At 40.3% G+C, this 25,063-nt stretch overlaps 1 protein-coding gene across 2 annotated transcripts in view; it reads left to right on the top strand.

Moving 5' to 3' along the window:
* LOC121871899 (homeobox protein caupolican-like) overlaps positions 1-25,063 on the top strand; it is a 170,662-nt gene that overhangs the window by 76,010 nt on the left and 69,589 nt on the right. For both annotated transcript variants that reach the window (XM_042374494.1, XM_042374493.1), the window contains exons 4-5: positions 23,718-23,877; positions 24,728-24,911. In XM_042374494.1, the coding sequence (XP_042230428.1) occupies positions 23,718-23,877; positions 24,728-24,911 (344 nt within the window). The remainder of the gene's footprint in view (positions 1-23,717; positions 23,878-24,727; positions 24,912-25,063) is intronic.

Below are 25,063 nucleotides of genomic sequence, written 5' to 3'. Positions count from 1 at the left end.
TTATTTACACTTCAGGTTTTCTTCAGAAGCTAAACCTTTTTTTCCCAGAGGTATGCAAGTTTCTCCTAGACGCTGAATATAATTTTCCGGCGGTCATATTTTCTTCGCACTCCTAATTCTTCCCCAACATCCTAATTTTGTTGGTGATTTTTTTCCCTGCCACCGAAGTTTTGTTCAGACGCTAAACTTTTGTTTCATTGTTCACCTCTGTTTGGGAAATCAGCTTTTGTTAATATGCTTATTCGCTAATTGTATTTTGTTCATGTTTTATATATTGTGGCAACCTAACCAGTTCGTCTTAATTTTTCTTCTTCTTGTTTTGATCTTTATTCGCTCGTTTTATTTAATTTGTGTTTTATTTATCATGACGCCTTCATCGGTTCTTACGTCAATAAAATGTATTTTACTCAAATAAACAAATTACAGCAGGTGACGAAGCTTCTCAGGTTCACAAATTTCAAAATTTATACAATGGAAAAAAAAATCTGGATTACCATAATACTCGTCCCCAGCTTATTCCACCTTAAGATTAACCATCCTATCGCTAACCTAACCACACTTAACTTAACCCACCCAGGTAGCGTTTGGGTGGTTAATTTCAGGTGAAATAGGCAAGAGGTGGTCCAAAACCCTCGTGAACGCCAGGTAGTCGATAACTCCATAAAGATTAGCCCCAGCTTATTTCACCTTAAGCTTAAACACTCAATGATACCTGGAGAGGGGAGGGGGGGGGTTATGTTAGGTTAGTGTTAATGTGGTTAATCTTAGGGTGAAATAAGCTGGGGTTTCTACCCTTCAGGTGATCCTAATAACATTTTTGGGGAACTGTGAAGTCTCAAGTGTTTGTCTTGTATAAGGAAAATATCTTACCTAGGGTCCAAGATTTTCAGGACGCCTTGTGATCTAAAATATGAAAATGCCCAGTGTGCTATCCGGCCGGCCAGAGGAGGGTAGCACTGGAGGAACAAGCCAGCGTGCTATCCGGCCGACCAGTGATAGGTACCGCTCCTCAACTTCAGAAACAACAAACAACTCAACGTGGTATCCGGCCGGCCAGTGGTAGTTGTCGAGGCGGAAAATTTAATTAAACGGGGCCTGGATCTGAGTGCATCTGGTGCGCCTATTATATTTACGCGGTGTGACCCGTTTACGGTATAACCCCATCACGGCCGTCACCACCGCCGCTGACGGCCTGATTTAATCGATAGACAATAGAGAGACGGTGGCTGTCCCCTCCCTTCCCTCCCTATTTCCTACCCTCCGCCCGTCCATCCGCCGCCTTCTCCCTCTTTCGCCCATCTCCCCTTCCGTCCATTCCCTCTTCTTCCTTCCATCCATCTTCCTGGCCTCTTTAAGTTTTTGTTCTACAGTCGATCTCTGCTGACACTACACATCGACGTCATCTGTATCAAAAGAGTCAGCTAGGGCACTCTTAATTCGTCAGCGTTAGCGGTCACCCACTGCATCATCAACGGCGATCCATACTCTCTTCAACGACACTACACATTGTCAACAACGGCACTCCACAGTCAATATTGGCACTAAACAGTTAGCAACGACAATCCACTTGAGCAGCGACCTTCCGTGTGTCAGTGATAGCCTCTGAGCATATGCCTGACAGCATCATCATATTATAACCAACTGCCGGAAACTACTTATGAACGTCCACCAACACTCTTCTTCCTTGACTCTACGCATCACCCACCAGACTCGCCTAAAACTTGCTCGTCTCAAGTCAATATGTACCCCCCCTACCCTAATGATTGCCCTCTCCTTCACTCACTCCAACACTCTCTATTAACAGCTCGTTAATTGCCCTCTCATTGCCCATCCATCTCTCTGCCACCCTCCTCCTTTTATTATATTCCCTTATTGGTTTATCGCACGTCTTCTCACTCCCCATCCCCTTTCCTCCTTCCTTTCCTTTCTTCCCTCCCTCCCTCCCCCTCTTTGCTTCCTTAATGTACATCTTCATTTTCCCTCCCGTTTACCCCTCACCCTCTCCCTGCCCCATAACTCGCTCGCCCCTAATCGACAATCACCACTTTACCGAATTCCCTCCCTCGGCTACCACTTTCTCAGTTATACTCCCCTATAAACACACTTCTTTTACGCTCAAATATCCTCAACTCCAAATATCTCTCCCTTCCTTCCTTCCTTCCTCCCCTAAATCTCCCCTGCTCTCTCCCCTTTCCTTCCCTGCCATTCCCCTTGACCTCGCCTGACCCAGCGGAATCAACATGGGAGGCAAATTGGCGCCAACCATCCCGACAAGGAAAAGGTGGAGCCAATTAACGGAATCCTCTGGAATAATGGTGAAAAGGTGGGACCGCGGGGGGAAGCCGGGACGGAATAATGTTTTGGAATGTCTCCTCTCCCTGATCCAGAGCCAAGGCGTTGACATATACCCCCGTCAGCCAGATTCCTGACGGTGAAGGAGGGACGGGGGAGCTGTGTTGGAACCGGCGATACCTGCTGCTGCCGCTGGGGATGTTATGGTGGTGGTTGTTTGTCGGAGTTCACATATGGGTCAAGCTGACGGAGGCGTGGGTGAGGGGGTGCTGGCGAGGGTCCTGTGTGATGATGATGATGATGATGATGATGATAGTGATATTATATAGTGATGACTGTGATTCATGATGACGATGGTTAGGATGGTTAGGACGATAAAAACGAAGATGACGGAAAAACAATAACGACGATGCTACAGCGAGTTTGTAAATGGGTGTCTAAACTGAGGTAATGTTCAGATAAAAGATTCACTCTGTCGCACACCTACACTGACACAAACAAGTTACTGCTTCCAGCCCACACTGCGGCCACCAAACCACAACCCTCACTTACCCATATAATTCCTGACCCATGACCTTTGATGGTGTTATTAGACTATAATTATCCACGTGATAATTTATAGGGGTCAACATCAGATATTAAGGGATACATGCAACTCCAGTAAATCATGTATTCGACTGTATCTTGCTATCTCTAAAGGCGAATAATTATTTAGAGAGAAAGCAATGTATATTTTGATCTACGTGCCAAATAATCGGTCATTCGAGTAAGATTCTTTTATAAATTGGTTAATTATATACGGATACAGAAGTACATTTTGTTTGTCTTTTTTTATATTTTATCACGACAGATTAAGGTAGTGATTTGCTGGTTTAGACTTTATTTTCATGGACTGAGACCAATACTTGCATTTACAAACTATTATTTTTTTAAGATGAATATACCGACACGAACTGTATTTGTTACCTTTAGACGCCAGATGTATTTCATGTATAACAATAATAATAATAATTGCAATTTAAATTGTTTATATGGTGTCAACAATTTCTTTTTGAAGATTGTTTTAAAGGAACACTGATCCCCCCCCGGTTTTTCGTAAAAGTCAGACATCTACCCTCCCAGATTTGGGTAAAAGACAGACATTACCTCCCAGATTTGGGTAAAAGACAGACATCTACCCTCCCAGATTTAGGCGAAAGGCAGACAGACATTTGCCTTTTCAGAAAATACCGATTATCGCAAAAAATCCAGAGACTTTTTGTGTGATACATCTACGTACGAAGTTTGGCTAAAATCCACAGTTATCTGTTGGGCGTCTTCATGTTTACAATTATTGGACGCATGAACTGACAGACGGACGGACGGAAAAAACTCATTCCCGTGACGGCAGGGGACAATGACAATATATTCAAGAGAGTGGAGGAACAGCGTGGCATGAATAATGGATGTGCTCTATGACGACAAAATCCCTATTACAAAAACAGGAAAACTTGGTGATGAAATAGATGAACACAGACCAAGATATTACCCTTTTCAGGCTCTTGCTATTGTTATTATTGTTATTATTATTATTATTATTATTATTATTATTATTATTATTGTTATTATTATTATTATTATTAGTAGTAGTTATATTGCTATTATTCTTATTATTAGTATTAGTATTATTTCCCATATACTGTACTGTCCATTTTGCAGACTTAAGTGCGTCGTATTTGATGCTTTTACCATAAGCGCTAATAAAGACACTGAAGGGAGGTGACAGATATGTTAATTAACATAACTACTGACAGACACAGCCACGATACATATAATGAATGACACAGCAACTAATGCACACATATGATGTATGACAGCAACTAATACACACATATGATGAATGACACAGCAACTATGCATACACAGCTACTGACACACACAGACACAGACGAACAAAACTGACAGACACAGCGACTGGTGGACACAGCAACTGACAGACACAGCACTGACATGCAAACCATTGGCTAACCTACCAACAGACACACCTTAGATGAACATACTGAGAAACACAGCTACTGAAACAAATCCAACGAGACATAACACTTACATAACATCCCCCTCCCCCCACCACCACCACTCCCTAACGCTAATAGGTAAACCTACTCACAGACAACAACACCTACTGATATAACTACATACAGACATTAAAAAACATTACTGACACATAAACCATAACAGAGTGTCACTGCTGGGTATAAAAAAAAAGAACAAGTAAAATAATATGGAAGCTATTGAAACAAGGCTACAGTTTTTAAGTCGATATTCCAACTGAGAGATACATCAAAGATTCAGAAGCATGACTCGCCCTTCCTCCCCCTCTTCTCATCTCTATTATTGAAACTAACTCTCAAACGCTCAAAACCAAGTCGGGTTCATCCTTCACAACTCTTGGTTATCCCCTCCACCACCCACCACGCCCTTGAGAGGTGACACATAGGCTACAGTACATACATACATACACACGCCAGACATATACACGCAAACAAAATACACACGTGCACATATCACACACAAACATACTGTACAAAAGTACACACACAAACCTACACACACTCCCTTCTACACCTCCCCACATCATTCACACACACACATCACCTCTCAAATTCCCAAGTGTCAGAGATCCGTCTGAACTGTGACCAACGCTAACAAGTTTTCATTATTATAGCGTCATGCCGGTGATGACCACACGGCCGGGAATCCGAGCTGTAAGCACAGTACCAGCTCCCCCCGCTGCTGCCACACACAACTCCTGGCCCAAGTCTCCCCGTGGCGGACATTTGCATCGCCGCAGTCAATTTTCCTCAATGAGATCGACAAATTTACCGTTTTACTGCAACGTCTAGCTTGAGGGAAAGTTATACTCCGGCTGTAAAGTAACTATCAACAGTTTATGGCGTATAAAGTAAATTTAATGGCTAAGTTTTACTATCAGATTCGTAGGTTTTGCATACTGTACTGGCGAGAGTCATCAGCGGGAGCCACACTTTTGACACTCGGCCTCCTGAAGAAGCGCTCAGATTTAATGGTGTGTTTTGTTTCATGCCGGAGATCTTCAGCTGACGTCCTGGCGTGGGTACACTTTATGGTGACTGGTGATTCAAGTTATGAATTTTATAAAGTGATAATCTGTTATTTGGTTCATGTTATAATGTATTCTAGATTAATAAACAGAGCAACAAAAATAAATTTCATACTTCGATTATGATTGACAAAATAAACACGTACACATAATATGAACACAAACATAGGTGGGCCATCAGCGTCCACCTTCCCTGTGTTTTGGTTACTAAACATTAAATAATTAATGAAGACAAACTCTGGACTGAGGGAGAATAAGGTACAGCGTGATATAATCAGCAAGAAGAGGAGAGGAGCACAAACATCGGCGACAAATACTCGCCAATGAGAAATACTGTAATACACAACTGGACCTCAGCCAGTTGTGGATAGAAACAACTGGTAGTGCGTTAGGACAGAGCGATGTTAGAGTCACAGTTAAATAATAACGGGTGAAAAAATATGATAAAGCGGAGGGGATCGTCTAATACACGGGCTAAAGCAAATGACAGCCATAATGAGGTGAAATTAGGTCAAATAGCCGGGAAAATATGGCCACAAAAGATAGAATGACTTGAAAATTGGATGATTGAACAAGCGGCTGCCCTAAGTGATATTTTTGTGTCAACACGGGATTATATATTGCTGTCGTGACTTATTGTTTGTCTGTCTTTGTGGTTAACTGAAGGCTCTGCCGGCGCTGACGTGACATAATATTATAGTCTCTCTCTCTCTCTCTCTCTCTCTCTCTCTCTCTCTCTCTCTATATATATATATATATATATATATATATATATATATATATATATATATATATATATATATACTGTATGTGTGTGTGTGTGTGACGGACGAAGCATATGATCACATACGCACATCGCATTATTATTATTATTATTATTATTATTATTATTATTATTACATGAGAGAAAGAGAGAAGAGGACTGTTTCTCTAGTGTTGGTCTTCAACTTGTTCATATTCAGAGACTCGCCAGTGTAGGTTGATAACTGGGCTATACATCACATTAGTGCATGATAGTACAAGGCAGATATCTTACTGATAAGGAAATAAGATATTAAAATAAAAGGTTATGAATAAATTTGTCAGTCATGCAGAATATCTTTATATCTATATGACTATCTGTATCTCTATCAATCTATATTTACTCACCGTAAAATAACAATGAGGAAGGAAAAATATCATTACTACATTGTGCACGTAGCAGTTACAATGTGAGGGATGGAAATGAGGTTGTTAATAATAATGGAGTAGAGGGGGAGGAGGAAGTGGAGGTGCAGCGCAGGCCAGCAGCAACAGCAGTTGAAACATGTAGCAGTAACAACAGTAGCAGCAGCAGCTGCAGGAACAGTAACAGCAGTATGAGCAACAAAAGGAACAATGGCAACCGCAGGATTATCACAAACAAGTGTCGAAAGTTACAGCAGGTGACAGCAGTAGCAGCATCACAAGTAAAAGCAGCAGGAACAGCAGTAGTAATAGTAACAGGGGTAGGGTAGGGCAGCCAGCCGTTCGCCCGCCGGAACACTCCTCCGCCAGAATGAGAAGATCTCGTGCGAATCCACTTGACCGGAGGCGACCGTCGTCCATGGCGCCGCTTTGACTGGCCATAATCGCCCCTAATTCACCGGCACCTTAAGGTTATTATGGCTTTGTTTCAGAGGAGCCTCGGCATATACGTGATCACTTGTAACTTTTAACCGTGTGGTGTCGTTACGGAGGGTCTGTGCTGTGTGGTAGCCGGCAGATGTCGTGAGGAGGGAGGACGAGGCTAACATCGCCCCTGTGTTGGGTGACATTAAAGGTCATTATGGTGGCGGTGGGAGCGTGCAAGTGTGACGTCTGACGAACATTTCTCTGCCATCTGACAACTTATTTCTCCTCCGCGACTCCAAGTATCACTCAACAGCCACGAGTTTCGCACGTTCCGGGAAATAGTGCTGAGGAGAAGTGTTCCAGTGAGGCCAGAAATGACCTAGTAGTTTCCCTGTAGTAGCCACGTCAGAAACGGTTCATCTACCAGAAAGCAAAACACCGATGTCGTCGATTCCTGAAGATCTTTGACGTTAAAACACAAACTAATAAAAACTCCGCGCCGCTCTGGTACGAGGTGGCCCTCTCGTCAGCAACATAGATTGATTTCAATACATCTCCAACAATAACAAGGCAGCAAGTGAACGATACGTGTAAAGGAGACTTGCACGTGTAAGAAAGGGGACCGAATGACAAAATGCGGCCAAGAAAAACACAACCCAGACACGCTATGCAACCGTATTAATAACATGCCGAGTGTCAATATGGCGATCAGTGGAGCTCAATGTATGCGTTGGCTTATGGCGGCTGTACATGTAAATCTACCCCAGCTCCTCCTGTCCAGTGTGTGTGTGTGACGACGGTGTGTTCTTGTGTGACGCTGGTCTTTTGTTGTGATGTGACGCTGGTCTTTTGTTGTGTCCAGTGTGACGGTGGTTTTTTTTGTGTCCACTGTGACATTCCTATTTTATTTTGTCCACTGTAACTGTGTTTTTTTGGTGTGTGACGTTTGTACCTTGGTGTGTGACGGTGGTGATGCGTTGTCCAATGTGACAATGTCGTTTTGTTGTGCCCAGTGTGACGGAAGTGTGTGTGTGTTTGTTTGTTTGTGGATATTGATTGACTGTGTATATAGCTGGTATAGTGTATGTACTAACCTCACATATCTGTTGTCTAATGTATGAACTAACTTTAGATATCGCAACACAGAAATACAAAAACAACACACACAACACGCAGAACGCTCATATATCTTTGTAGTGCTCAATTAGGTTGTGTTTTCTTCCATCTATCGTTGTTTGCAAAGAAGCCAAGTTTAATATTATGCAGGTGGAAGTATTCAATTATGAGTGGGGGAGAAATTTTGAAAAGGTAGTCTTGTTTTTAATAATAAGCAAATTATAAGGTCACACACATATTTATCTGTGTGTGTGTGTTATATTTCAGTAGTGGTATCTAAAGTTATTAACGGTACTTACTTACCTTTCCTTCGCACTGTACTTTGTTGCATGAGGACTTAAACTGTTGTTTGCGGTGACGTGTCACACTGTGGAAAACAAGAAAAGGAATATAATAGTCTCACACTGCACACTTTTAAATAACTAATGTATTTATATCCAAGACATACTCCTGAGATTAACAAACATGTTATACGGACAAAAACGAAATTACCCGAGAACCATTGTTTTGTGAGTTAATTAATTATACACCCAAATACCAATATAATTAATTACAGTGGTATAAGGTGCATGTGCTGTGGGTGAGAACTGTATATCGCGTTACGTACTGACGATATCAAATATGTGAAAACTTATACCATTGCTTCATGATTTTCAAGATAACATGTGTGGAAACTTTGCAACAGTGTTTTCAAGATAACAGGTGTAAAATTTTATACCATTATTTTATACTTAAGATATCACATTTCAAACAGTGTTTCGAGTACTTCAAGATATCACATGAGAAAACTCTACACTAGTGAGTGATATTCTTTAAGATAACAAGTGTGGAATCTTTACAAGAGTACTTCAAGATATCACATGAGAAAACTCTACACTAGTGAGTCATATTCTTTAAGATAACAAGTGTGGAATCTTTACAAGAGTACTTCAAGATATCATGTGAAAAGAAAAGTTGACACCAGTGCTTTAAAGATATCAGTGAGAAAACTTAAGCACCATATATCATGTTCTTCAAGATATCAACAACCAACATGGATTATACAGCGAGGGTGAGTGATGCACTATTATCTAAGATCTCTTGTGTTGGTATGTCAGTAAATCTTTAAAACACACACACACACACACACACACACACACACACACACACACACACAGAGTAACAGACTACTACAATACATTTAGTAATAATTTAAGGAACCCACATTATATATTTTCTGGATATCAAGAAAACTGTGTTATATAAAAAGCACCTGAGTGTTTCATCTTATTTTAAAAGGTTTAATTCCCTTACTCCGCATTAGTCGAGATACAGGTATTTCAGACGGGACAATAAACCCAGGTAATTAAACCACCTACAACAAGACCAACTCTCTGCCTCTATTTGTTACACACACAATACATAATTAGTAGAATTTGTAAAAAAAATGAAATAAAATACACAAACGACCCATCATTAAATCTAACCATTATCAAGCACGATTAAAGCGACCTGGGCTAAAATTAAACCCACGGATTATCCAGCATCTTATAAGAACAAAAAGTTTAATGAATAAATAATTAATTCAGTCTTTAAGTAAACGGAGGAAGATTACTGAAAACAGTGACGAGTGGTGGCGGTCCCAATCCACCCTTGAAGGATAACACCCCTCATATTAATAGTTTCCATCAGTCAAGTTGGAGAGTTGGAAAGTTGCCTCACTAAACGAAACTCCCCCTTGAAAAAACACTAACTAAACACAAGCGTAGAGTAAGTTTAATGTAACGCATCTTTTACCTTACGATATCCAGAAGGTCTTGTTATCGTGTCATACCTGTGTAAACAATTAAAAAAAATGTTGACATCCATCTCTTTTGACCTTGTTAACTAATTTACCTGAGGACGAGTGTTAAGGTTTATTATTATTATTATTATTATTATTACTATTATTATATTTCTGTCGTTGTTATTACTGTATTACTGTTTATTTAGTTAAATCATTATCATAAGTTTGGTTACAACAATAAAAACCTGACAGAGCGATTACCAAATATAAGATAAACAGCACTATCATCTGAACACACACGACATTAAACTAAAAACATAACGATAGGAAATAACCTGTGTAATAATTATAGATTGTACGTGTTACATTAATTATTCACTACAATGTAATATAAAATATAAATTACTTAAAGAAATTAATCAATATTACGTTACTGTCGATGAAGATATCATTTATTTACAGTTTTCTTTGAACTATAATGGTTAAAAATATCCATTAACAAAGTCTTTTGTTGATATTGATATTTTGCTTAAAAATACCCTTGGTGATTTGCTTTAAAATATGCAAGTATAGCACGACTTTTTGACAACTGGTATATTTGAGAAATTCATTGAAAAATTTGCGGTGGTGATGTTTTTAATTAAAGTTTAGTGAGTACGAGATCCGAAGAAAAATTACAATGGTGAGGAATTCACAGAAGAATTAAGTTGTGATTTCTTCGTTTAACAATTTGGAAGGATGATTTATTTTTCTTAGAAGCCTGCAGTAGTGAGCGAACCATTGAGAAATCTTAGTTGTAAAATATATATAATTGTGTCATTCTCCCTTAACTAGGATTTAGTTTCTAATTAGTAAACTTACCATTATTAGATGACAGAATTACAGTACATTATGTATTCTCAGCCACAAGCAAGGTCATATGCAGAGGAAATGTGTACAGTAGACGTAAATCATCCCTGGTTTACTGCATCACTTTATTTCAAAAACAATTAAATGAGATTAAGTGAAACTGGCTACTTGTTGTGTAGTCTTGGATGTGTTATTTATACCAGCAATGTTGTCGTATGCTGCTGCTGAAAATACATAGTTGGTTTTACCTCAGTTTCGTATGAAGCTACCACACACACACACACACACACGTACACGTACACACACACAGATACACACACACACACACGTACACACACACAGATACACATACTCGTGTAGACACAAACACACACACGTATACACATTCATACGTACACACATCCATAAAGTAATGTAAGAAATCATAGCTTACACAAACATACTGTATTACTGTATGTAAAAGCAGCCCCCTACTACTCATAACAATTCAGTTCTTTCTCTGCGTGTGTCGTCCAGGCAATGGAGGAGTGATAAGAAAAAGAGGAGGCGGAGGAAGAAGGGGGCGAGGATGAGGAGGAGGAAGAGGCCCACTCACCGCCGTTGGGTGTCGGCCAAGCGACCACCACCGCAACACCCGACCGCCGAATTACCGCCTTTCCCGCTCCACGGAGTTTATACTACAAACACTGTATATTACCGTGTCCACACGTACTGCTACCACCGTGTGCCCGCTAATGGCGTGATTTACTGGCTGGTGGCAAGCGTGGTGATTTATACTGTGCTTTGGCCAAGATACAACAGCAAGAGAGAGATAGAAAGAGAGATGGATTATATATATATATATATATATATATATATATATATATATATATATATATATATATATATATATATATATATATATATATAAGCGAGGAGCGAGAGAGAGATTTTAAAGTTACCACGCGTGATTAGTTCATGCTTTAGTAGACATTGATCCCAGGACACTAATGATTTTATTATTTTGTAAAAAAAAAATATTTACAAGGATTTTTACTAATAAAATTTCTTGGCGGATGAGTTCAATGGAAATTTATAAAAGTAATTTATATGGAAATGACGGGCTATTTTTCTGACTGAGAACCGATAGTTTCTTTGGATTTAGTGGGAATTTATTTTTCGTTATTAGGGGATAGTCTTTAGGCGGTAATAATGTGAATAAATATTTGTTTTTAATAACTTATTAAGGGTGATTTTTACTACGTTTTTAAAGGGGAATCGCGGGATTAACATAAGAGGAAAATAGCTGGAATTTATTCTTGATATTACTGGAAAATACCAGACTTGGAAATACAGATACTGTATTCTAACTTCAGAGGGAGAAACAGGGATTTATACAGCCATTTAAGAGAGACAGAACGGGATTTTTAGGCTATACGTACGCTAGCAGAAGGGGATTTTATAGAGTATATTTGGAGGAAACACTAGGATTTATATCATTAGTCTAAAGAGAAATACGGGATTTATCTCCTTATTTACCTGGTAAGGAAAACTAATACTCAACATGTATAATTTATTATAATTTATCTTTTACTATTATTATTGTTATCAGCACTAAATATTATTATTATCATTATTACTATTATTTTGTTCCTAGTTTATCATTAATAATGGCATTACTAATACTATTATTTTAATTGCTTTGTACTGTTATTATTATTATTATTACTAGTAGTAGTAGTAGTAGTAGTAGTAGTAGTAGTAGTAGTAATAGTAGTATCGTCATCATCATAATTTTATAATCATCATTAATATTGTAATTATTATGAAAATAAGAAAAAAATTAATCTAAGTATCATCTGAAAGAGAGCGGCTGTGCCTGAGGTAATTTGCGCTAGTGTGGTAGTTACCGGCACCAACGAGGCAAATTACCACATCTTCTGGCCCTCGTGGAAGGAAATAACGTGCAGTATTATATTATACTGTTCCGCCTTCGATGTCAATGGCTAATTGAGAAATACTATGAGATTGTTGTGTTTTTGTATTCTTAAGATTTATACAAGAAAGTATATGTTTTGAATAATTCGTTTTGTAAATTTCTCAAAAGTTAAAAGATATTGAGCTACGGAATGTTTTTTTTGTTTTTTTGGTTTTTTTATTTATTTCATTTATTTTTTTTGTCCAAGGATTAACTCATGGGTTTTTAATCATGTAATTTTCCTCAGAAACTAAAAAAAAATACTGTCCTGTAATATTCCCCCCTCCCCCCCAAAAAAATTGCACTGTTTCCTAATTGATTTATTTTCGTTAAATACTCCGAAGCATAAAATTAGTATTTTGTTATACAGTATATATCTTCCTCCTAAAATATATATAATTTACCTTTTCAAATTTCTACACTGCAATTGCTTTAAAATAATTTATTGAAACGATATTGTTCACAAGTCTCAAACTATTCTGAATTTGATTAATCTAAAATTTTCGATCTAATATTCACAAAAAATCAAATTAATTTAAAAAGTCGTATACATTTCCCCCACAATCGATATTACGAAACGGACTTTTAATGAACAACATGTCAAATTATAGCTGATACTATCAAGGACCATATTACGAAATTTAAACAATATTAATATGAAGACTTTGTGAAGGTAATGTTGGCTACACATATGTAGGCCATTGTCAGCTCTGGTCTACTGTACACTAATGAACTCTTTAAAATACATGAAATAAAACGTTCAAACAACTTACTGTATGTTTGACTGAGGACAAATATTTACATGATGGGGGGGAGGGGGCAGTTTATGAATCGATATCTATTTTATACCTCAATATATTTACGTGTTTACTTCTGATGTAGACAAACTGTTTACGTTGTTTATACCGAGGAGACTGTTTGATGTCAGCCTGAAAATGTGTGCATCTATTGGTTAAATTTCTTAGGTATTCGGATGTTATGTTTGACGACTGAAATTTGTCTTCTTTTATAATACTGTAATTATCATCATGATCATTAATATTACGATTAGAATTATTTCGTCATTAATATTACTTTTTTTTCAATTATCATTACCACCACGACCCTCACCATCACAACCATGAGGTCACACCCCACCAGGTGTAATACGTACCAGGTCACAATATCAATGTATAACGTTCTTTTATTTTACCCCCCCCTCCCCGCAGCACCCGTGTATGAAGACGGCTGGACTGCTTGGCCACATTGACGGAATAATTTATAAAACACGCTGAAGAGTAATGAAGATTAGATGAGTTATCTGAATAATTTTCTTCAGAATGCCGTAAAAACTGTTTTATTTGAGTTCTACTTCTACTATTATTAGCGCTTTTGTTATTATTTTGTTATCGTCATTATTGTTAGTAGGTAGTAGTAATATTTTTTCTATTCTAAATAATGTATATTCATAATAAATTTTTTATCATTACAATGTGTTTCTTAAAACATTAACATAACTTGGAAAATTATTATTTCTTTCGTTATTTTACCAACGTTACCGAATGAGAGAATTATTATTATTATTATTATTATTACAGTGTATACTACTTTTAGAATTCTTCTTAATCTTATAATCATCATTATCTTGAATTTCCTCATAATTATACCGTGTCTTATCGACGTCAATTTTATCAGTGAATTGAACTGACACAGGTAGAACTATAGTGAAGTTTTAGTTAAGACTGGTGTGGTGTGGTCCGTGTCAGCGCCTCCCCCCTCCCCCTTGCATATTATGGGCAGTCCATTGTTGTGGCGGAGCGAGCACCTCCACACGGGCACACCACACAAAGCTTTTTTAATAAATTGCTAAGAGGGAGACATGGTAGATTACAGAGATTCCATTTGTATAATGACATTAAATCTAAATTGCCAGCCTAGAGTAATTTATGTTGTATGTCCGTTTGGCTTTTATTGAAGTACAGTACAGGTAATGTAAAATTAATTATATATATATATATATATATATATATATATATATATATATATATATATATATATAATCACAAAGACGCTTTTATAGCTAATTCAATGTCAGTTTGGGTTATATGTTGACCAGCCACTTAAATAAGTAAGTAGAATATTGACCAGAGTGACAAGTGCACACTAGCGCCACCTAACACACACATAAGTCCTCGCTCATCAATGGGACAACACACGATCCTGAAAAGTTGGTACGTGTTTGGGCACTTTGAAAACACTAGAACATGAACATATTACTTGGTGTAATGTGAGTTTAATGGAACCGAAGAAAATGAACAAATCAATGATCGATAACAAGCTGACAGCACAAATAAAATACTTGATTGAATAATTATTTAAAAAAATAAAGAAATTGACAACTATCAATAATTTAACTGAAAGATGATGAGAATAAATGTGAAAAATCGGTAATTGATGAGTTAAAATCTAAACATCTGTAATTAAACATTAAAAATATCTAAAATTACGGACAACCTGACATAAACAAATCGATAAGATAAAATCCTCGAAACATTAATTACATGACCACAAAATGAATAAATTGAGTAATTGGTAACACGGTTCGGTTAAAGAAAAATGAGCATTCGGATAATTGATGACAAGTTAACGGAATACAGGACTCATGAATATGCGGACCACTAACTAAACTAAACGTCGCAATAAAAAAACACGCACACGAGACTCGGTCGGTCGTGCCGGCCGGGAGACCACGTACACACGGCCACTACCATGTGTGTGTGTATGTGTGTGTGTGTAGCTGCTCGGGGACCCTACAACCGTGTCACCGCCACACCATAGCACCTCAACATTACCATAACACACCTGCTACACCATCACAAAACACCATCATTAGTGCTACAACAACAACGGCACCACATAACTCCCGCTCTCTCTCTCTCCTCCCCCCTTTTTTGTAGTGTACTGTGGGGTGATTTCCTCCCCTACCTGGCTCTAGTGTACTGTGGGGCGACTATCATTTCCTCCCCTACCTGGCTCTAGTGTACTGTGGGGCGACTATCATTTCCTCCCCTACCTGGCTCTAGTGTACTGTGGGGCGACTATCATTTCCTCCCTTACCTGGCTCTAGTGTACTGTGGGGCGACTATCATTTCCTCCCCTACTCTATCATTCCTCCTACCTGGTGTAGTGTGCTGTGGGGCGACTATCATTTCCTCCCCTACCTGGCTCTAGTGTACTGTGGGGCGACCTATCATTTCCTCCCCTACCTCCACTGTGGGGCGACTATCATTTCCTCCCCTACCTGGCTCTAGTGTACTGTGGGGCGACTATCATTTCCTCCCCTACCTGGCTCTAGTGTACTGTGGGGCGACTATCATTTCCTCCCTTACCTGGCTCTAGTGTACTGTGGGGCGACTATCATGGTTTTTATCAACTATCTCTTCGACTAATTTCATCTTACTTGATATCTCTCGGGATGGGTGTTAGTTCCTCTCTCTATACGCTGTCTTTTTATTTACGACCGTCTCTTTAGTCACGAACGACCGTCTCTTTATTCACGACCGTCTTTCTGTCTCGTTATTACCACTGGATTGCGTGTGTCAGCAACTGGAGCGAATCACGTACAATTCTCTCCCGCGTCCTAATATTAAGTTTTACCACCACACTAATAATCTAAAGCTGATTTTGTTTTATTTAGTTTGTATGAGTTTCAAAGACCTCTTCCTCTTCCTCCTCCTCTTCCTCCTGTTCTTCTTCCTCCTGTTCTTCTTCTTCTTCTCCCCTCTACTACAACTAGTTCATCTTTCTCCAACTACCAACACCCATCATCACCTCTCTGCCTCTCAATTACCACAACTACCACCATTACCAGCGTCACTCTCCACCACTACCATTACTACTGTCACCGTTCTCCACCTCCTCCACCACCATAATCACCATCACCCTCCTCCTTCGCCAACCATTATCACCATCACCCTCCACCATTATTATCACCATCACCCTCCACCATTATTATCACCATCACCCTCCACCATTATTATCACCATCACCCTCCACCATTATTATCACTGTCACCCTCCACCATTATTATCACCATCACCCTCCACCATTATTATCACCATCACCCTCCACCATTATTATCCATCCATCTCCACCATTATTATCACCATCACCTCCACCATTATTATCACCATCACCCTCCACCATTATTATCACCATCACCTCCATCATTATTATCACCATCACCCTCACCATTATTATCACCATCACCCTCCACCATTATTATCACCATCACCCTCCACCATTATTATCACCATCACCTCCACCATTATTATCACCATCACCCTCCACCATTATTATCACCATCACCCTCCACCATTATTATCACCATCACCCTCCACCATTATTATCACCATCACCCTCCACCATTATTATCACCATCACCCTCCACCATTATTATCACCATCACCCTCCACCATTATTATCACCATCACCCTCCACCACAATCACCATCCTCCTCCTCTACCACCATCACCATCATCTCCACCACCCTGAGCACCTGCCTTTCACCAACATTACCCTCTACTCACCACTCCCTTCACCATCACCAACAATTTCACCAACTCAGTCCACCATCCACCACCCTTCCTTACCACAACCACCACCCCTCAATCACTACCATCCACCACCATCCCCCAAGTAACTACCACCACTACCACCATCGCTCACCCCACCCCAATTACAACCGCCTCCTGTGTTCTGGGTAAATGTGACAATTATTGTTTCTATGGAAGTAACTGACACACGGGGCTATTAGGGTGAGGTTATTGCCTCCTGCCTTACACACGCTCCCTTCTCGGATTTTCCTGTATATAGATAGATAGATAAATAGATAGATAGATATATAGATAGATAAATAGATAGATAGATATATATCAGGGAACATAGAGCGGGAAATGTGGGATATTTTGTCGTGCTCTCTCTCTCTCTCTCCGCTGAACTTGCAAATGGACTGTGTAACAATATTAAAGCAGTACACACATGCACACAACACAAATACACACGTACAAATACAAATGTACATAGAAGACACACCACTCACAACGAATATTAACACACGATATATATACATGGTCTACACATACATACATACGCTAGGAATATCAGCATCGAATGTTTGACTGTACATCCCCATTTTTAACAAATATAGTGTGTGTGTGTGTGTGGGGGGGGTCAAATACACAGTATATATATGTATATATATATATATATATATATATATATATATATATATATATATATATATATATATATATATATATATATATATACAGTACTACAATACTAAACCCCGCCATCGATACCCTGAATATATAATCACAGATAAACAAAAGATTATACTACCAGCTGAAGAAAGGAAAAAAATGCCATAAAAAATAGTTTGGTCGTAGTGCCTTAAGTCAGTTCCTCGCTCACACAAAACTTGGGGAGGAGAAGCCCTGGGTTTAAGACCTCTGAATAGCTGCCAGGCCAACGAGGAATATAATGCATAATTACCCGGCGTTGAGCGCAAAATAAATTCAAAGTTTAAAGTTTTGTCTTTCAGGGCGTCACATGGAAAAAGCATCAGTTGGAATTAAAAACATTTAATGCAAAAGGAATTAAAACTTGGGTTATAAATCTTTGATGAAGTTTTCCTTAGTTCCTAATGAAAAATCCTTCTTGAATTATGATTAGACATTAAAAAACTTTGACCAAAACTCCTTACTTACAAACTTGGGCCTTCATTTTTCCTCCACTGGGCTGATATATAATGAATGAAAACAGATGAATTAAAGCTTCCCTCATAATTTCATTCGCCTTCGATTTTTTCCCAAATTGCTGCGATCGGTTTTAAGCGGTGATAACTCTGGCCCCTTTACATCCACCGCTGCCTGACCTACCTACAAAACTTGGCTAATCCGAAGGGAAGCCGACGGAAAGGCGAAGATTGAACCCCGGCAGTACGAATTAAGGAAACACGGGGTTAAGGGCAATGTTTTAGCGAGGTGTGCAGTGTGGAGGGCGGTGAGAGGAGCCCAGGATGAGGTTAACTGTGACACTCTGTTCGGAACGAGTGATAATTCAGAAAATTTCACCCAACTTTCCCCATTACCAAGTCAGATACGAATGGACTTGTTTCCCTGGGTTATGAAGGGGGGGGGGAGAGGGTGAGGGAGGGAGAGACAGAGGAGGGGGAGATGGTGAGGGAGGGAGAGACGGAGGGTGAGGAAGGAAGAGAGGCAGAGGAGGGGGAGACGGAGGGTGAGGAAGGGAGAGAGAGAGAAGGAGGAGGGAGGGAGGGAGAGAGACAGGAGGGGGGGGGGAGAGGAACGGAGAGGGTGAGGGAGAGAGACAGAGGGCCAGGTGGAAAGAGACGTAGGGTGTAAAGGAGGGAAGGAGGAAGGTAGGAAGAGTGGAGAGGAGGAAGGAAGAGATAATGCAAAGAAAGGAAAGAGGGAGAATACAGAGAAAGAATGTAGGAGGAAGGGACTTGTGGAAGAAGGGAGAGGAAGAACAGAATGAGGGAGATTCACCTCTCATATTCTACTCTTCTTTCCTGCCTTCTCTTCCTCAGAACTTTCATCCTCTTCTCGTCTCTCTCCCTTCCACCTCACCCTCTCCTCTCCCCTTCCACCTCACCCTTACCCCTCCCCTTCCACCTCACTCTCTCCCCCCCTTCCACCTCACACTCTTTCCTCCCTTTCCACCTCACCCTCTCCTCTCCCTTTTTCCTGACGAACGGAGTTTTCTGAATAAAGATTATTAATAAAAGAAACGCAGCGATCCTAGTAACAGCGTTAGATGGTGAATATTTTATGGTGAGGGAGGAGTAATATGTGGATAGTGAGAGTTGGTTACTGTGGGTGATAGTGGAGGACGGGTACTGTGGATGATGGTGATTGCTAGATATTGTAAGTGATAGTGAGGATCGATGGTGTGGATGATGGTGACAGATATATAAGTGATAATGAAGGCTCGATAGTGTGGATGATGGTGAACCGCTAGATATTGTGATAGTGACACAAAAAGATGGTGCGGATGATGGTGAAATATAATGCTCACCATTTCCAGCTAGGTGGACTGGGAGTGTTGTATCCACTCGGCCTCTGCATTCTACTGTAGAGTAAAAAAAAAAAAAAAAATCTCAGAACAAACTCGTGGTACCTGGAACGCCATTGTGTAGTGTACTTCGGGTTACCCTAACATAGTACCTGGCACTTACTGATGATTACCCTCTACTGCCCTAATTACCATAACTAATGTACAATTTGTGGAATATAGGTGTAACGCTGTCCGGGTAGGGTGGTGGCGGGTAGTTACGGCAGTGTGTTGTGTGGGAATAAATAAAGGTGGGTAGGGTGAACGGGTTTACGAAAATATGTAGGGTAATGTAAACTATTCTTTTTCTACTTGTTTTTCTTCTTCTTACGAAAGTATGAGGAATAGTGTAAACTTTCTTCTTCATCTTGTATCACTTATCGTCTTTTCTCCATCCCTTTATTTTCTTCAGTTACGGCTCTACACTCGCCATTACAACAAAATTAATGAATGAGAATACGACAAATTGTGAAGTTTATTATCTGAATTCAAACATATTTTTAGACTTGATTTAAAAACACGATCCCGGGGGAGGTTTGTATGATAATGTCTGAGACTTACTATCATTATAAACAATACAAAAAGTAAATACGGCTCTAACCCTCAAACATAACATAATTCTGCATTCAAAAATCTTGGTTATAAACGCCTGGGGTTAGGAAGGCGTGTTTAATAATATCTGAGAAACGATTCTTTAATAATTCATAAGAACGTTCTCGAGTTGAAGGATAAAAATGTTCATAACACACACACACACACACACACGCACACACAGAAGCTGGTAGTGATGGTAGATTGGCCTGTCTCGCTACAGAGAAATAAACACAACTCATATTATTATTTTTACCGTGAGTCAGCTGGAGATGGTGCCAAACGCTGTGTATTATTTTAGTGTGGTAACCTGCTGGCCAAGTCTCCCTCTGGTGAGTCTCTTCAACACTGTACAATACTACATGAATCTTACTTAATAAATATTCATCAGTTATAATGAAATGGTGTATAGGAGACCGCAATTCCTAGGAGGCTAAAGCGTTTCGTCCCCATGGAAGACTTTGGTGGGGTCACGGACAGAGAGAGAGAGAGAGAGACACACCTATATTCAACCCTGACCTTGACTTACACATGAGACATATTCAAGGTAAATAAGAACATCCAAAGCCCTAATAGTTCTCTCTGTCAAGTACGGAGACAAACAAACAAACGGACAGAGGCAAATGGTGTGGAGGATAAGTCTAGTTTTCAGAGAGTTGTTGGAGTGCTGTATGTAACTCTTATACTTTCTTTAGTTCTAGAGAAATTTGACTGTAAACTAGATTGATGTGTAGTGTAAGTGAGGTGTAGATGATGAAGTGTAGTAAAATGATGGAGTGGTATGGAAGTGTAGTAAGTGATGAAGTGTAGTAAAGTGATGAAGTAAAGTGTAGGTGGTTAAGTGTAGTGTAGGTGGTAAAGTGTAGTGTAGGTTCAGTAGTAACAGCCGTTCTCACCACCACAACACACACACACACGTCAACAACAACTCACGCTGTACGACACGACTACCAACCAATCCCCTCTCCCTCAAACACGACAACCAGTGATACATTTTACTCGGATTTAAGGACAATGCGAAGTAAAGACAACCACACACGTACACACAAGAGCGTCCGCAGCGTCAACCAATGTTCCAGTCCCCCGGACGGCAGCTTCCATTTTCAGCGGTTTTCCAGCCAGTGCCTCGAGGAAGTATTGGGGACCACCAAATGGAGCAGTCGTTCCCCCCATATGTCTCGTTGAATGATCGTTTGTGCGACCTCACAGGAAACGAGGCGACGCACAGGAGGAGGAGGAGGAGGAGGAGGAGGAGGAGGAGGAGGGGAGGAGAGAGAGGGGAGATGGACGAGGGGAGACTGGGCCAAGGGCTGAGTCCACACACTGGACCTTCCTCCAACCCCCCTTTCCCCCACCTCCACACCCTCCTTCGGCGAATGAAGGGGATATCATTTCTGTAACTGTCCGGACAGAGATCAACGTTACCCGCCTGGAAAATGTAATCCAGAATTACTGTATTCACACACACACACACATATATATATATATATATATATATATATATATATATATATATATATATATATATATATATATATATATATATATATTCAACACCGAATTAGATTAAGCTGGGGGTTTTTTACGTTGCCATTACTTTGACTCTCAACGATGAAAAATTTGGGTTGGTGTGAGTCATCTTCAAGGAACAAGTACACGCGCAGCCGTAATCCTCAGCGAGAAGGCGGCAGTCTTTTAAAACGGTAAACGGCCAAGTTTGGGTTCCAATGTTCTTGATTGATCCACTGGAAAATTGGTAGAATAATAGCGACCGCGAGAAATTAGTGCGACCGCCCGGAAACCCCGGAGATAAACCCTTCAAATTCATATGAATATTAACGAGGCGAGGCTGAGGCGGGGACGTGGCCGGGCCCCACGAGGCGCTCCTTCCCGAGATAATCCTCACCAATACGTTAGAATTATCACTTAGGTCCAAAATGAGGAGATATTTGTATTTGAGTCTTGATGGCGGAGAACATTTGTGACATACAGTGGCCTCTGTGGTGATCAATTGTGTAAGGATAAATGAAGTGTAGTGTATTATGCACGCTGAGTGGCCGCCCTCAAGGAGACGAGAGGGAGGGGGGGAATAAATTAGGATAAACGGGGGGGGGGGTGGAGGAAGACACACACACACACACACACACACATGGAGACGGCGACCAACTTTGCTTCTCTGACAAGAACAAATGTTTATAATCTTATTCAAAGTAACTTGTCAGTGAAAGAACAGGATATGTGGATAGACAGATAGATAAGGAGTATGTGAATGAGAAAAAGAGAGGTAGAGAGAAAGAGAGGGAAGCAAGGCAGGGAAGGAGCACTTAGCAGCGGTCACTTGTTCAGGGTATAATCTAGGTTGATGCGACTGTTATGGCTGGTGTATAAAGTGGGTACCGCCCGAGGCTGTTTCACGCTACATAAACGGCAGACGTATTGTATTGCACGGTGTATTCTCTCGTGCGCTCGCTCACCCACGCCCACAAGAAGAAAGAAGAAAGAGTGGAAGGAAGAAGTAAAAAACAAAGAAGAGAACACTAAGAGAAAGATAAATGGGAAAGGACTGAGATAAAAAGCATTATAGGTAGTCATGCCTTTTTTAACCCATCAGACGTTCCACATATATTTTTAATGCCATAGTGACTTGTCTCATTAGCGTTACTCCGTGATCTAATTGATTGTAATGCTAAGCTACGAGCCAATAATCTCCGGTGACTGCGACATCCGCTCAACTAGCTGGATTCCGGTGTGGTGGTGGTGTGTTAGTGGTGTCCGGTGTCCGCTACTGCTCACATCTCTCTTACCACTGCTTGTATACTTGAAATCTTATATAGTTAGTCACCAGACATCCCAGAAAAAAGAAATCTTCACCATTACGTCCAAGGATTTATTATTTTCCTTGTGAAGAATTCTGTCTTCACGCCTGTGATCTGTCGGTGTGGTGTACAGGTCCTACTCCAGGGTGCACTCCTACTGTTTACAATCATACTCTGACGTTCTTCACCTCTTAACTTCCATAACAAAATGTTCTATCTACTGTGTAGTCATTCTCGAATGCCTTTTCCTCTCTTTACAGCTATACCCAAGTGCTGTCACTCCTGCTGACAACCATAATTCAATGTTATTTCTAGTCACATACGAAGTCTTTTCTATTGATTACGGTCACACTAGAATGCTCTGTCTTGATGACAGCCATTGTGTAGCTGTCCCCGTGACTAACCTCCCGCTCTCCGCTGTAATAAATACAATGCAACAGTAAAACAGACAGTATCACCGACCATTTTGTTTAATGATCTGTCTTTTTTCCACTGCCACAGGTACGGTGCCGGTTATGACCTGGCCGCCCGCAGGAAGAACGCCACCCGAGAATCGACGGCGACGTTGAAGGCGTGGCTGAACGAGCACAAGAAGAACCCTTACCCCACCAAGGGAGAGAAGATCATGCTGGCCATCATCACCAAGATGACCCTCACACAGGTACGACTTCCTCCTCCTGCAGGTGGTGGTGGTGGCGGCGTTAATGGTGATGGTGGAGTTGATGGTAGTGGTAATGGTACTAGAGGCGGTGATGATGGTACCGCAGATAACGTCGTTTCTCTGTTAATGACCAATTGTAATGGTTATTGTTGGTAATAGTGGCCGGCAGTAATGGTGTCCGGTGGTGATACTGACGCAAGAACGGTGCTCCACTTGCTGGTGACCGGTGCTAATGGTGATGGTAACATTATAACGCCGCTGTTCATGTTGGTAACGTGTCACACTCCTTGTTAAGACTGGTGATTATGGTGGTAACATTGGTGGAGGTGGAGACGGTGTTTCTGAGGGTGGTGATGGTGTCACTGTACTGGTGACTTGCGTTATAATGGTGACACAAGCTAATGTCAGTAGTCTCAGTACTCATATATGGTCATCAATGAACAGTATTTTAGTTCCAGTGGCATTATTGTCTGCTATCATATACCTCCCTATAGTCCACTCTCAAACTACCTCCCCTCAGTTGGTCTAGGTCTCAAGTCGTCTTTGAGTACAGTACTTGGACAAGGAAAATATAAGACATCTTGAGTCCTCTTACATGACTTAGCATAAGGTGTATTACCAAACCTTTTGATTATCATCTTCAATTTCTTTTTATGCTCCTTCTTTATTACAATTTCCATTAACCTTTCTTCGTCCACATTGTTCATTTCCCCTAGTCATTCTTATTTATTTCTGAACATCATTCTCTCCTCATAATTATCTAGTTTTGATCTTCCTTTCCTTCGTCTCTTTAGTTCAAGTGTTCAACACCCTTTTCCATCTTTATCAACTATCTCCTTTCTCGTCACAGGTGTCGACGTGGTTCGCCAATGCACGTCGGCGGCTGAAGAAAGAGAACAAGATGACGTGGGAGCCGCGTAACAAGACTGACGATGACGACGCTAAACTCTCCGACGACGAGGACGACGAGAAGGAACCAGGAGATAAAGACGATGATGATATCAAGAAGGACGACAAAGATGGCGACGCTACTAGTGAGTACCCGCAGGGCTTTTTTTCAGCAGTGAAATTAGAAACTGAAATGTTAAGTACTATAGAAAGAATTTATACACCGAAAGGAAAAAAAATGGTGCTTAAAGGATGAGGAGATACGACCATTGAGCAAATCAGATGCGTAGCAAAAAAG

Source organism: Homarus americanus, unplaced genomic scaffold (assembly GCF_018991925.1).
Source record: "Homarus americanus isolate GMGI-L3 unplaced genomic scaffold, GMGI_Hamer_2.0 scaffold34345, whole genome shotgun sequence".
Lineage (NCBI taxonomy): Eukaryota > Metazoa > Arthropoda > Malacostraca > Decapoda > Nephropidae > Homarus > Homarus americanus.
This window is presented reverse-complemented; position numbering and strand designations above follow the sequence as displayed.